Source organism: Ranitomeya imitator, chromosome 2, assembly GCF_032444005.1.
Source record: "Ranitomeya imitator isolate aRanImi1 chromosome 2, aRanImi1.pri, whole genome shotgun sequence".
Lineage (NCBI taxonomy): Eukaryota > Metazoa > Chordata > Amphibia > Anura > Dendrobatidae > Ranitomeya > Ranitomeya imitator.
Genome location: NC_091283.1, coordinates 187,600,370 through 187,615,801, shown reverse-complemented (window position 1 = coordinate 187,615,801; position 15,432 = coordinate 187,600,370). Strand labels below are relative to the sequence as shown.

The window sequence follows — 15,432 nt, the reverse complement described above, 5'->3', positions numbered from 1 at the left end:
ATGGCCCACGCTATGGTACTGCCTTTCCTCTAGTGTCTGTATCAGTTGGTATGGCCCACCCTATGGCACTGCCTCTATTGTCTGTGTCAATTGGTATGGTCCATCTTATTGTACTGCCTTTCCTCTAGTGTCTGTATCAGTTGGTATGGCCCACCATATGGTACTGCCTCTATTGTCTGTGTCAATTGGTATGGTCCATCTTATTGTACTGCCTTTCCTCTATTGTCTGTGTCAGTTGGTATGGCCCACTTCCTCGCACCCAGAACCTCCGAAGGGTGAGGTCCACCAGGCCCTGATCTCAGGATGATCGTGTCACACTTGTTATTCACTAAGAAAGCTATTGATCTAGTACAATAGTCGCCATATTGTCCATTGACCGAAGTCAGTCCTAGAAAGCTATTAGGACTGGTACGAGTGAGAACGTGCAGTAGGGACCGCTGCTACTAATCTAGGACTGGGTTCTGGCAATGTAACAAGACGGCGACCATTTCACTGTACCGTTGGGATTACTTCTCTATATGAAATGAATGGGATTTGCTAATTAAAAGGTATTTAGGATTTTTTTCATAATGGCATTTTTTTTTCTAGTTCTGGAAAACCCCCTTTAAAATTTGACTTTGCAAAATTAAAATGTTATTACCTGGCAGAATTCACTTCCCCATTCACTAACCATCACTGACTTCACCGCTAGTTACACAGAAGGGTCTGATAGGGGGAGACGAGACTGGTGGCTATAATAAGCTTTGAAACTACTTTTATGCCAAGATGCCCCGTTTCAGTAAAGAGGGGGTAACACACACTACATGTATGGGGAAAGGGGGGCGTGGATTTCTGATGACGTAGGGGACCCCATATATTATGTAGAAGTCGCCCTGTTTTGCATTATGGATGGGCACAAGTGATTGATGGGTAGGGGAGGCGAGGGCCCGTCTTTCCCACACAGAGGCCGTTTTCAGGCCTGGCAGAGACACTGACCTCCCCCACCCACCCTCATGCCTTGGAGCTTGATGCCAGTACAAGCTCTGAAAGCCCCTCTTTGTCCAGGGGGCTCTGATAAGGTCTCTGTGGAACTAAAAGGATTTCTCTGCAAACCATGAAAATAATTGGGACATGGGAATAATGACTGCCCTCTACCAAGCGACAGCGTTCCCGGACAGGCAGCGGATATAACGGACGGGCAAGAGGGAACCAGAATGATGTGTAGAGGTTAATGGTTGTTCTCCGCAATTCTTCCACTTCTCCTAACATCTTACAGGGGCGTTCTCCCCTCCTGGTCCTATAGAATATTGCTACTATGATCGAAGAGGTCCGACTTCTGCCACCCACAAGGCGTAATAACACTGCGACGGAGCAGCAGTTGCCCACCATTAAAGACTTTTTTTCTATGTAACATAAATACATGTATTTTTAAATTTTAAAAAATTGTACGTGGGCTTCACTAAAAATTTTGCACTGTTTGTGTTCTATAGCCTGCATGTTGTGCTGGCTGCAAAATGAGTTAACTGAGAACCCATCAGTGAGCTCATTCATTTATCTTTGAGCTCTTCTCAGCTGATTTATGACCACTGATCACATTAAGATTGAATGTGTATGGAAACAAAAAGCCTGGGAAACATTTTTAAAAGAAACCCCCCCAAAAAAAAATTGTCTGTAAAGTTTGACAATCCCTTTAAAAGGGTTATTCCCATCAATAAATGTTATCTATCCAAAGTTGGGGGTCCTACAAACTCTTGTAAATGGGGCTCTGAAATGCAATCCAAAATAAGAGATTCTCCAACAGTCCCATAGACAAGAAACGGAAGGGAGGCCCGTACAAGAGTCTGTTTCTGCTTCTTGTGAAGAAATAGCGCCACTTCTGTTTATAGGTTATGTTAAGTATTGCAGATCAGCCCTAGCTACTGGAGCAGCAATACCAGACACGGCCTATATACAAAAGTGGCGCTATTTCTGTGTTAAATTAAAAAAAAACTGACTCTTTTGTAATCCTGGAAAAGCCCCTTTCCATCTCATACAACCTGTAGCCAGCCCCCTTTACCATCCATCTGCACACAAGTCAATCAGATTTAACCTCTCGGGGTCAGCGCACTCCAGGAAGGCCTCAATCGGCAGGATTTTGCAGTGGGCCCCAGGGAGGACATCTTGTCTGAGCTACTGTTTTGGCTTTTACCTGTGGCAGACAAGAGAGGGGGAGGAAGGTAGGGCGGCTCTGGGGATTCCTGACACTCCAGAGCACAGTGGGAATCTGTCTGGTCGGGGCGGAGGTCCCATCTGCATGGAATGATTGTGTAAAGCAAACAGTCCTATTAGAGACAGGGATTTGTGGGCTAATCCTTGTAATCACCAGCTCAAAGCCCAGCCAAGGATAAAGCGGCTCTGCCATTGATGGCCCGAGAAACCTATATGTGTATACACCGCCATATAGCGCCCTCGAAAACAAAGGATTGGCCATGTATTCCTCTACATGTCAGACACATTTCACTGGAAATCAACATGTGGCACATACAGTATGTCCGCAGTATAACATACAGTGGGTACGGAAAGTATTCAGACCTCTTTAAATTTTTCACTCTTTGTTTCATTAAAGCCATTTATTAAATCCAAAAAGTTAATTTTTTTCACATTAATGTTGACTCTGCACCCCGTCTTGACTGAAAAAAACAAATGTAGAAATTTTTGCAAATTTATTAAAAAAAGAAAAGCCAAAATATCCCATGGTCATAAGTACGCATACCCTTTGCTCAGACACTCATATGCTGTCCATTTCCTTGTGATCCTCCTTGAGATGGTTCTACTCCTTCATTGGAGGACAGCTGTGTGTAATTAAACTGATAGGACTTGATTTGGAAAGTCACACACCTGTCTATATAAAGGTACCGTCACACTTAGCGACGCTGCAGCGATACCGACAACGATCCGGATCGCTGCAGCGTCGCTGTTTGGTCGCTGGAGAGCTGTCACACAGACAGCTCTCCAGCGACCAACGATCCCGAGGTCCCCGGTAACCAGGGTAAACATCAGGTAACTAAGCGCAGGGCCGCGCTTAGTAACCCGATGTTTACCATCGTTAAAGTAAAAAAACAAACGCTATATACTTACCTACCGCTGTCTGTCCTCGGCGCTCTGCTTCTCTGGTCTGGCTGTGAGCACAGCGGCCGGAAAGCAGAGCGGTGACGTCACCGCTCTGCTTTCCGGCTGCCCGACGCTCACAGCCAGACCAGAGAAGCAGAGCGCCGAGGACAGACAGCGGTAGGTAAGTATGTAGCGTTTGTTTTTTTACTTTAACGATGGTAACCAGGGTAAACATCGGGTTACTAAGCGCGGCCCTGCGCTTAGTTACCCGATGTTTACCCTGGCTACCAGCGAAGACATCGCTGAATCGGTGTCACACACGCCGATTCAGCGATGTCTGCGGGGAGTCCAGCAACGAAATAAAGTTCTGGACTTTCTTCCCCGACCAGCGACAGCACAGCAGGGGCCTGATCGCTGCTGCCTGTCACACTGGACGATATCGCTAGCGAGGACGCTGCAACGTCACGGATTGCTAGCGATATCGTCTAGTGTGACGGTACCTTAAGACCTCACAGTGCATGTCAGACCACATGAGAATCATGAGATCAAAGGAACTGGCCAAGGAGCTCAGAGACAGAATTGTGGCAAGGCACAGATCTGGCCATGGTTACAACAGAATTTCTGCAGTACTCAAGGTTCCTAAAGGCCCCTTCACATTAAGCGACGCTGCAGCGATACCGACAACGATCCGGATCGCTGCAGCGTCGCTGGAGAGCTGTCACACAGACAGCTCTCCAGCGACCAACGATGCCGGTAACCAGGGTAAACATCGGGTTACTAAGCGCAGGGCCGCGCTTAGTACCCCGATGTTTACCCTGTTTACCAGCGTAAAAGTAAAAAAAAACAAACACTACATACTTACCTACCGCTGTCTGTCCCCGGCGCTCTGCTTCTCTGCACTCCTCCTGTACTGGCTGTGAGCACAGCGGCCGGAAAGCAGAGCGGTGACGTCACCGCTCTGCTTTCCGGCTGACCGACGCTCACAGCCAGTGCAGGAGGAGTGCTGAGCACAGCGCCGGGGACAGACAGCGGTAGGTAAGTATGTAGTGTTTTTTTTTTTTTACTTTTACGCTGGTAACCAGGGTAAACATCGGGTTACTAAGCGCGGCCCTGCGCTTAGTAACCCGATGTTTACCCTGGTTACCAGTGAAGACATCGCTGGATCGGTGTCACACATGCCGATAAAGCGATGTCCACGGGAGATCCAGCGACGAAATAAAGTTCTGGACTTTGTTCAGCGACCAACGATCTACCAGCAGGGGCCTGATCGTTGGTCGCTGTCACACATAACGATTTCCTTAACGATATCGTTGCTACGTTACAAAAAGCAACGATATCGTTAACGATATCGTTATGTGTGAAGGTACCTTAAGCGCACAGTGGCCTCCATAATCCTTAAATGGAAGAAGTTTGGGACCACGAGAAGTCTCCCTAGACCTGGCCGTCCAGCCAAACTGAGCAATCGAGCAATCGTGGGAGAAGAACCTTGGTGAGAGAGGTAAAGAAGAACCCCAAGATCACTGTGGCTGAGCTCCAGAGATGCAGTAGGGAGATTGGAGAAAGTGCATCACTGCACTGCAGCCCTCCACCAGTCGGGCCTTTATGGCAGAGTGGCCCGACGGAAGCCTCTCCTCAGTGCAAGACATATGAAAACCTGCATAGTGTTTGCTAAAAAACACACAAAGGACTCCCAGACTATGAGAAATAAGATTCTCTGGTCTGATGAGACGAAGATAGACATTTTTGGTGATAATTCTAAGCGGTATGTGTGGAGAACGCCAGGCACTGCTCATCACCTGCCCAATACAATCCCATCAGTGAAACATGGTGGTGGCAGCATCATGCTATGGGAGTGTTTTTCAGCTGCAGGGACAGGACGACTGGTTGTCATTGAAGAAAACATGAATGTGGCCAAGTACAGAGATATCCTGGATGAAAACTTCTTCCAGAGTGCTCTGGACCTCAAACTTGGCCAAAGGTTCACCTTCCAACAAGACAATGACCCTAAGCACACAGCTAAAATAACAAATGAGCGGCTTCAGAACAACTCTGTGACCATTCTTGACCGGCCCAGCCAGAGCCCTGACCTAAACCCAATTGAGCATCTCTGGAGAGACCTAAAAATGGCGTCCACCAACGTTCACCATCCAACCTGACGGAACTGGACAGGATCTGCAAGGAAGAATGGCCGAGGATCCCCAAATCCAGGGGTGAAAAACTTGTGGCATCATTCCCAAGAAGACCCATGGCTGTACTAGCTCAAAAGGTGCTTCACCTCAATACTGAGCAAAGGGGCTGAATACTTATGACCATGTAATATTTCAGTTTTTCTTTTTTAATAAATTTGCATAAATTACTACGTCTGTTTTTTTTCAGTCAAGATGGGGAGCAGAGTGTACATTAATGAGAGAGAAATGAAATTTTTTGAATTTAACAAATGGCTGCAATGAAACAAAGAGTGAAAAATGTAAAGGGGTCTGAATACTTTCCACACCTGCTGTATATAATATTACACTGTGGAGAATATATATATATATATATATATATATATATATATACACACACACTATATAATTATCTAAGGGTCACTTCCGTCTTTCTGTCTGTCCTTCTGTCATGGATATTCATTCGCTGATTGGTCTCGCCAGCTGCCTGTCATGGCTGCCGCGACCAATCAGCGATGGGCACAGTCCGGAAGAAAATGGCCGCTCCTTACTTCCCGCAGTCAGTGCCTGTCGCCCGCATACTCTCCTCCGGTCACCGCTAACACAGGGTTAATGCCGGCGGTAACGGACCGCGTTATGCCGCGGGTAACGCACTCCGTTACCGCCGCTATTAACCTTGTGTGTCCCCAACTTTTTACTATTGACGCTGCCTATGCGGCATCAATAGTAAAAAATGTAATGTTAAAAATAATTTAAAAAAAAAACCAAAAACCTGCTATACTCACCCTCCGTAGTCGCTCGCGCTGGCCGCCATCTTCCGTTGCAGGTTCCGGTGGCAAAGATGGTATGGGAGAAGGACCTGCCATGACGTCACGGTCATGTGACCGCGATGTCATCACAGGGCCTGCGCGAGAAGGACCTGCCATGACGTCACGGTCATGTGACCGCGACGTCGTCACAGGTCCTGCGCTCATACCAACCCTGGGACCAGAAGCTGCCGTGGACTACAAGGGGCCCTCGGAAAGGTGAGTACATGTTTATTTTTTAACCTGTGACAAACCTGGCTGGGTAATATACTATGTAGCTGGGAAATATACTGTGTGACTGGCCAATATCCTACGTGGCTCTGTGCTGTATACTACTTCGCTGTGCAATATACTACGTGGCTCTGTGCTGTATGCTACGTCACTGGGCAATATACTACGTGACTGGGCAATATACTAAGTGGCTGCGCAATATACTACGTCACTAGGCAATATACTACGTAACTGGGCAATATACTACGCGGCTGGGCAATATACTACGTGGCTCTGTGCTGTATGCTACGTCACTGGGCAATATACTACGTGGCTGGGCAATATACTACGTCAAGGGGCAATATACTAAGTGGCTGCGCAATATACTACGTCACTAGGCAATATACTACGTAACTGGGCAATATACTACGTGGCTGGGCAATATACTACGTGGCTGGGCAATATACTACGTGGCTGGGCAATATACTACGTGGCTGGGCAATATACTACATGGCTGGGCAATATACTACGTGGCTGGGCAATATACTACGTGGCTGGGCAATATACTACGTGGCTGGGCAATATACTACGTGGCTGGGCAATATACTACGTGGACATGCATATTCTAGAATACCCGATGCGTTAGAATTGGGCCACCATCTAGTAAATAAATATATATATATATACATATATATACACACACACGTGTACACGCAGATGTATATATCACCACTATATGATATATATATATATATATATATATATATATATACACACACACACACACATTCGCCCCCACATGTTGACACCTGGCGCTGTGCTGCAGTTGGAGCGTTGCACTTGGCCCAGACTAGGTGCCATCACCACGGGCCGCGCACACTGAGCCCCTCTATCACATCACAATGCAAATTCATGAGCCATTAATGCAAATCAAAGCCCAGGAAGTGACTGAATCTGATATAGAGACACCATGAGTATTCAGGTCATGCACTTATGTCCCCTCACAGTCGCTGCCGGGGGATGGGAGATTTATTCATATACTAGCTATCTAGGCATGGACATGGGGGAAAAATGACCACTATTATAATATGCTATGGAAAATATATGAAATGAAATAAGAATCCCATAAGGAGCGGCCATTATTATTTTCACTTAAAGGAATTGTGCACTCCGCTTATATTTCCCCCTCTTGCCTTTAATTGAATTAAAGTACAGTAAGCATTTGTGCTGGCGATGTGTTATGTGTTATAGGACAGTGAGGGCGTCTCTGAGGTAAAGTCGTGCAGACATACTGAGCCATGAGAACTGCTCTAGGGACACGTGCGTGTCTGTGTCAGCCATAGCAACCAATCAGATTACATCTCTCATTTTCAAGTAAGCTCGGTGGGGTTGAAAGCTGGAATCTGATTGGTTGCTACCCGTCTATGACAACCCCATCCATCCCCTACAGGGGTGGATTAAGGGTAGCCAGGGCCCCGGGCTGTTCAGACACTGTGGGCCCCCCCCCTCCCCCCCGGTCATGTGACGGGGGGGTCATGTGACGGGGGGGTCATGATATACCCGAACCAGATTATTCCAGAAAAATGGCCGGGCCCTACTCTACTGTAACCTATTAAACATTTGGTAGAATCTGCAATACAATTTAGGTATATTTTGACCAATAATATCACATACAAGGAACAAATACCACCGCAACATGACCAGACCACAAATTACAACCACAGTGATCGAATAATATCACATACAAGGGACAAATACCACCGCACCATTTCCAGACCACATATTACCACTTGGTGACCAAATAGCACATCCCTACAATTCCCAGGCCACCCACCTATGACAACCCCTAAGGGCACAGTAATGCCAAGGTAAACATCACGTTTAGAAATGTAGCATCTACGAGACTCATAATTATATCTTAATGTAGGAGCTGTATTCTCCGACCTGCGGCTGTAAAGCAGATCCGTAACTACAACTCCCAACGTGCAGCTAAATAGAATTTAAAGGATTAAAAATGGCTGTCCAATATCCTCTCATGGGGAATATCTCTGTCAGGAACAAAAGGATCGGACATATTGAAATTGATCTGCCTGGTCTTTCTGTCCCACAAGGGAGAGCTGGAAGGTCCCTATACACAGCAATTGGGAACAGGAATGATATGCAATTAAGGACCTATGACAACCCTTGTGGGCAAAGAAGTATATATTAAATATATTTTAGTGTAGAGCTGTGATCTCCAATCCGTTGTGTAACTACAACTCTCAGAATGCCGTGACCGTCTGCCTGCTGGGTGTTGTAGTTTAACAAAAGCGCTAAAGTCACAAGTTAAAGGCCTTAAAATATAATAGGAGTGGTACAGACAGGCGACAATAGAGCGGCCATCCGCTGTTTGCTTCCCATTCATTCCCTGGTGACGACAGACTGGGAGAAGCGGAGCTATACTGGAGGAAGCCACAAGAGAGTCAGGTGTGTGCGCTCTCTCCAAAGAGGTGAGCAGCCATGTTCCCAGACAGACACGTTCTGCAGGTGTGGGGGAGGGGAGACAGAGCAATCCGCTCCACGGAGGACCACAAAGTGCAGGGATGGTCCCGTAATTATCCCCGAATCGTATGACCACTGGGACTCGCCGCCTCGCTCAGCTGAGAACAGTCGATGTGTGGCTTGAAGGGTCCCAGCGCCCCTCCAAAACACCTATGTTGTAGAAGTAAAGTCGTTGTTAATCGATCCAGCCATTAAGATTTTTAGGAACAGATGACTAAACGTCAGTTGAGTCAGTGGGAAGGTGTGGGTGATGGAACCAAGCGTCCACGGCTGACTGTGACATCATGTAGGATGGCCATAAATATTAGATGGCCGACGGCTGAGTGCTCGCTCACTGAAAGGTTATTCCTTCCGACATTCCCATCCTCATGCACGCTCGTCTCAGGTGAGCGTGCATGCGTTCTGTATGGGAAAAGGGCAATAAACTGCTGCCAGACACTTCTAATGGCAGCTAGGAGAACTACAAGAACGGGATACTGGTTTTCTGGGAAGAAAACCAGCTAGTGTATGGAGACTTACTTAAAGGGGTTTTCTGATTTCAGGAAAAATAAAAACCCTCCCACGAGTGTATAACTGCGCTTCACTCCCCCTCCCTGGGTCCAGTGCAGAGTCCCATTATGCGGCAGTCTAAACCCAGCCTTATTCGCTGACCCCATCTTAGTGACTGTATACACAAATCGCTCATTTTTCCAGAAACAGCGCCACCATTGGTCGCCGGCGATGTCTGGTATTGTAGGTCAGCCCCATTCAAGTCAATGGACTAAAAATAAAACTATATAAACAGTAACAATGTTTTCAAGGACATCAGAAACTTGTATTGTGACGAAATGGTTTCTATATGACAGACGCCGACCCCTGTGCTAGAAAACACATGGCGGCTGCATGCTGCATACTAACACGCCGATACACGTGTCCTTCCCTTTAAGACATGGTGCAGACTAAGGGCCAGCTATAAAGGATTGGAGACTCAGGAATCGCTCTTTGACCCCTGCAGTTTATTATCCGACTCTATTTCAATCCCAGATGAAGACAAAACACGATGTGCAATTACAATAGGTTTGTCATTCATCAACTAAAATGCAGTCTATTGTTCACTGTTATCAGCCAAGTCACAATGGAGAAAAGACCCCCATACAGATTAGATGAGTCACCGTGCCTACTGATTTCCACAGGACCGCCGATCGCTTCACATGTATGGGAGCCCCCCGACATATGATGTTGGGGGGAGGCAGAGAAGGATCGGGCGGTCTGAATTTCAACGCCCGATCCACTTGGTTTCAGGAGATATAAGACTCCTCGGTCTCCTTCCTTCCAACTGAAAAGACATGAACGCTCATCCAAGCAGAGCACTCATGTGTATGGGTAGTCGGGAGAGATACCCGTCTGCCACACAGCTACTTCACAAGAATCTTTCACCTGTGCAGGGGTCACTTTACACTGTAGGTTTCGCATTCTAGTCATGAACCAAGATGCTCAGGATGAACATCGCTCCAATGTCCTGGCCACATAAGAGTCTGGAGCGGATAGAAAAAAAACAAAGAAGTGAAATTAGATCAATAACCAACATGAGATCTTGGGGTTCATTAGAACTAGTCAGGGGACGAGTCCCCAAAACACAAGGTAGTAACCGAGCACCAGATTATAGGAAGGGAACGACAATGGGCAGTTGCCAGCGGCCACCATTACAGGCAATAGTCTGCATTTATGGTACGTGGAGGTGAATAGACAGGCACTTCTTGTGCACTATCTACCAGGACAGCGATCGGCCCGGAAGAGTAACATCCACCCTGTATGATCTATTTCACCAGGACAACAACCATCTTCTCCACCGCCGCCAACCTGCACATACAGCTAGTATGGAGGTGTAGGAGAGAAGCGGCCGAGAGACATCTGTGACCCCCTTATCTACAAAGGATTAGCTTAAAATCACATGTACCCAAGCTACAGAGATTACTAGAACATGATGCACAATTTTTAGATATATTTTTAGACTTGTCCATGGTTAAAATGTCCCCCCTCCACCTAATCTCCTTAAATTATGACAAGTATATCTACAGAGCACCTGTAAAAGTGCCAGATATCTTGGTGGCTTCCACAGGGTCCCCTGCTTCTCGGCAAACCCCACAGGGCCCCCTGCTTCTCGGCGAACCCCACAGGGTCCCCTGCTTCTCGACGAACCCCACAGGGCCCCCTGCTTCTCGGCGAACCCCACAGGGTCCCCTGCTTCTCGGCGAACCCCACAGGGTCCCCTGCTTCTCTGGGAACCCCACAGGGCCCCCTGCTTCTCTGGGAACCCCACAGGGCCCCCTGCTTCTCGACGAACCCCACAGGGCCCCCTGCTTCTCGGCGAACCCCACAGGGCCCCCTGCTTCTCGACGAACCCCACAGGGCCCCCTGCTTCTCGGCGAACCCCACAGGGTCCCCTGCTTCTCGGCGAACCCCACAGGGTCCCCTGCTTCTCGGCGAACCCCACAGGGCCCCCTGCTTCTCTGGGAACCCCACAGGGCCCCCTGCTTCTCGGCGAACCCCACAGGGTCCCCTGCTTCTCGGCGAACCCCACAGGGTCCCCTGCTTCTCGGCGAACCCCACAGGGCCCCCTGCTTCTCTGGGAACCCCACAGGGCCCCCTGCTTCTCGGCGAACCCCACAGGGCCCCCTGCTTCTCTGGGAACCCCACAGGGCCCACTGCTTCTCGGCGAACCCCACAGGGTCCCCTGCTTCTCGACGAACCCCACAGGGTCCCCTGCTTCTCGGCGAACCCCACAGGGTCCCCTGCTTCTCGGCGAACCCCACAGGGTCCCCTGCTTCTCGGCGAACCCCACAGGGCCCCCTGCTTCTCGGCGAACCCCACAGGGCCCCCTGCTTCTCGGCGAACCCCACAGGGCCCCCTGCTTCTCTGGGAACCCCACAGGGCCCCCTGCTTCTCGGGGAACCCCACAGGGCCCCCTGCTTCTCGGGGAACCCCAAAGGGCACCCTGCTTCTCGGGGAACCCCACAGGGCCCCCTGAATCTCGACTAACCCCGCCGGGCCCCCTCTCAGCGGAAGTCACAGGGACCTTCTTTACTGGTCTACTCATCCGAGCGGCCTCCCCTCTTGTTGGAGACATTTTGGAAAAGTAGACCTGTGAGGTAAAACAATCCGCCCCACCATTCTTTCCTCTGTCTGGAATTATGTGGGGACTGTAGGGCTGAGGCAGATTAATTATTTCCTTAGAACACAAGCATCACCGACGCATCTGGCAGCCATCTATCCCTGTCTTAGGCAATAAACCCACATGCCCGGCCCATCCAAATGTTATTGTTTATGGAAAAGCTGTAGAATAATTGCTGTGGACCACTCAGGATTCAAAAGGGGCTCAAGTACCTTCCCTCCATATCTTCTTCCCCCTCCCCGGGAATGTTTTTTTTTATTGTAGCACTCAGGTTATAAGATGGTCGCCCCCTGCTTCAGCACTGCGGCTCCAACACCTTCCTCCTTTGTTCTGTTGATAAGTAACTTTACGATTCGGCCTGTGATCCTGTGCAGTTGGGTAAACAGCAGGGAGCGTCAGACATTGCCCTTTGCTTATACCAATGTGGTCATCAGCCCTGGGTGGGTGGGGTGGAGGACAAAAATTAGGGCAGACACTGAACAAGAAGGGGCGACTGTGACGTTCATCTGTAAGAGATTGTCATCAATTGTGCTTAAAAGAGAATCCGCCGCAGATATAGGAGGCGAACGCTCGGATTATTATCAGTTGTGGATGGTTAGTATGATGGATACGGGATAAGCGGCGCCCTTCAGGGGAGCGGACATCCAACTATGCTAAACCGTATTTTCCCACAATGGCCAATATTAGGGGCCAGTCACTAGCCACCAATCTTCTGTCGATGAGCAGTGTATGGCTGGACCTTGATTTTCACTCTTCCCTGGTACCTCAGTTCCTGTTGTGAGTCTCGTCCATTTTCTTGTGTCTTGAGAGTAGATAGGATGAAAGAGAGCAGGAAAAGAAGCACAGGGGGTCCGGATAGATGGCCACCAAAAGACGTCTATCAGCGCCATGGAAGGAACCAGAACAGCATATCCTGCATCTGTATCCTGCCTGTTTGTACGCTGCTACAGACCACAGCAAGCCACATCCTGGAGAACAACTACAACTCCCAGCATGAGAAGTGACTGGAACAAGACTATGAACTTCTACAGCAAAAATGGATCCATCAACTAACGCTTAGCACCGAACATGCCTGATCTAGGCCAATGGGCCCAACATGATGGGATCACGTACTCCATGCTGGGCAGCTACTATGTGCCGAGTCCATAGTGCGAGAAGCCCCATACAGATGGTAGTTGTTGGTCCAGCTGAGGAGGCGGAGCTAATATCTTCCAAGTGTCTTGGGGGGCAAAATGGACCCCAATGTGAAGAGAGAAATCCTGATTCTCAGAATCAGCGAATGGGACCAAGCAATAAGTGCCCATAAACCTCCAGGAGCTCATTTTTGGCTGAAGGCGATCTGAGGGTTGGCCAGACTATTCTCTAATTTGTATGGGGGCCTTTAGCTACGAGTAGTGGATTTCTTAAAGAGACACTAACAGTTTCTTAGGAAAGCCCAAAATATTTTTTTTACTTAATTCTGCTGCTGAGGTTGATGGGGAAAAACTGAAAAAGTGTCAGAGAATTGTGGGTCATCAACAATAAATCAGGGGGAGTCTCATTGATGTCTATGGGAAACTAGTTTTGATAAGTCTTGTATACCCGGCGTACCCGGCAAGGCCAGCGCCAGCACGTCCTGCAAGTGGTTCCGCCATGGGAACAAGTTGTAGATTTCTCTCGTAGAAATAGATCTGAGCGGAAGACTTCAGCGGAACTGGTCTCTAAAAGAGGTTTCCATGGCATCCACGTCTGTCACATCCCGTCACCCAGTTGTCAGAATAATAATTTATCTTGTGGGGGGGATTGAGTTTGACTTGGACAATCCCTTTAAAGGGGTTTACGGTATTTAAAGAAAAATGGATCCTACAGTAAAGAATGATGTAAAAATAAGCAATACATAGCCCCCGAATCCGCCACTAGCGCCTGTACCAGAAGTGATGGTGTCAGGCCTATTAGTGCCCTGACTGCACATGTCCGCTGAGGTCAGGGATACCTGGTTTGGGGTTCAGCAGAGTCAGCAGATGTCCGACAATCTCCATTACTGATCGGTGGGGGGCCAGCTGATAGGACCAATACAACGGGATTTTTTTTTTTTATCCCTGAGGAGGGCACCTAGTGGGAATGGCCGACGGCTCAGCAGCCCCCCAGGGAATTAATGGAGCCTCGATTGAGCATGTGCACTGCCGACTCTTTTTGGCTTTGCTTAATACCCAACTTGCTATTGAGGCGCCCATTTCTATTGGCTGCTGGGCACTGAACAGAGCATGTGCGTCCACCAGCAATTCACTTCATTGACTGGACGTGCACTCTGCTATACTCTATGAACACCAGGTGGCGCCATACTATGTAAGTAACTGTCATCATCACTAGAGTTGTCGCCCCATTCACAGCTCTGGGCCAGTCAGGGCGTGATACCGCCTGGTCGTCACAATAACTCGCGAGGGCAGTCTCCCTCCAAATAAAAATCACACAATAATAAGTCCACAAGTCACATTTGTTTTCTTTAAAAGTGGTTTACCAACTTCTAAAAAAAACCCACTAGTTTATTCCACAGCCCTGATCACTGTAGCCCAACCAGTCACCAATGAAGCAAAAGACTGGACCTGAATTGAGAAAAAAAAATTCTGATTTGGAGAACCCCTTTAACAAACAGCAATAAAAGGGATTTTTTCCCATTACGATGTAGCAGCGATTACTGAGACAAATCTGTTGTAAAATTGTAATGTAGCCCGTGCGGGTCTGTGGCGGATTTACCATCGTAAGCGGACGGCCCCCGATATATATCCCCGGTAGGAGGGGTGCATCTAGTATGGACATGGCGGACCCCTTTATCACCTCCATGTGTCCCACCATTATAATCAGCGATTCATCCATTCATAGTGATTGATTGGGGGCAGAAGTTATCGCTATAGACAGATGGGGAGCCGCGGACGGGGAGAGCATTACCTGATCCCTACTATCACTGTATAAGGAATTATCAAAAATTAAAGGGCCAGTGCAGGCGAAGGGGGCATCCAATAATGCTGGGCAGACATGGAGCCTGCACATTGGGGAGTGCCTCTCCACCTGTATCCAGAGGAAGTGAGTGCAGAGAGGGCGGTGGGTGCAGCACCTGGGGTCAGGGGGTCATGCAGAGAGTAAAGGGGTCTCTCCTTACCTGCTCCCGGGGTCCCCTGCACATTCAGCAGCTTCCACCCGAGAACTCCTCCGAAACAAGTTCCCTACAAGTCTCCCAGAGACAACAGGCAGCAGCTCGGCAGGATCAGGTCCTCCTCCCACCAAACCCAAGGACATTGCTGAGCGCCCTCTGCCGGTGGCAGCGAGCAGTAACACCTGAGGCTCAGGGCTGCACCTAGACGTTTTGTATGTACCTGTGTCACATTATTCTCCGCTGCTCGGGGCCGACAGCTCCGATCTTCCCCTCCGTTCACACTTTCGTTTGCCTGTTCCGTTTATAGCATCACTGATGGTAGCGGAAGCTGAGGACCCCGCGGATTATTATGAGATCCGT

The 15,432-nt window shown here is 48.7% G+C and overlaps 1 protein-coding gene across 1 annotated transcript in view; it reads right to left on the bottom strand.

Annotated features, from left to right (window-relative positions):
- Nucleotides 1–15,215, bottom strand: part of PLXNB3 (plexin B3) — a 56,138-nt gene extending 40,923 nt beyond the window's left edge. Inside the window, exon 1 of the mRNA XM_069748322.1 lies at nucleotides 15,079–15,215. Within this exon, the coding sequence (XP_069604423.1) occupies nucleotides 15,079–15,102 (24 nt within the window). The 5' untranslated portion in view covers nucleotides 15,103–15,215. The remainder of the gene's footprint in view (nucleotides 1–15,078) is intronic.
- Nucleotides 15,216–15,432: the final 217 nt, after the last annotated feature.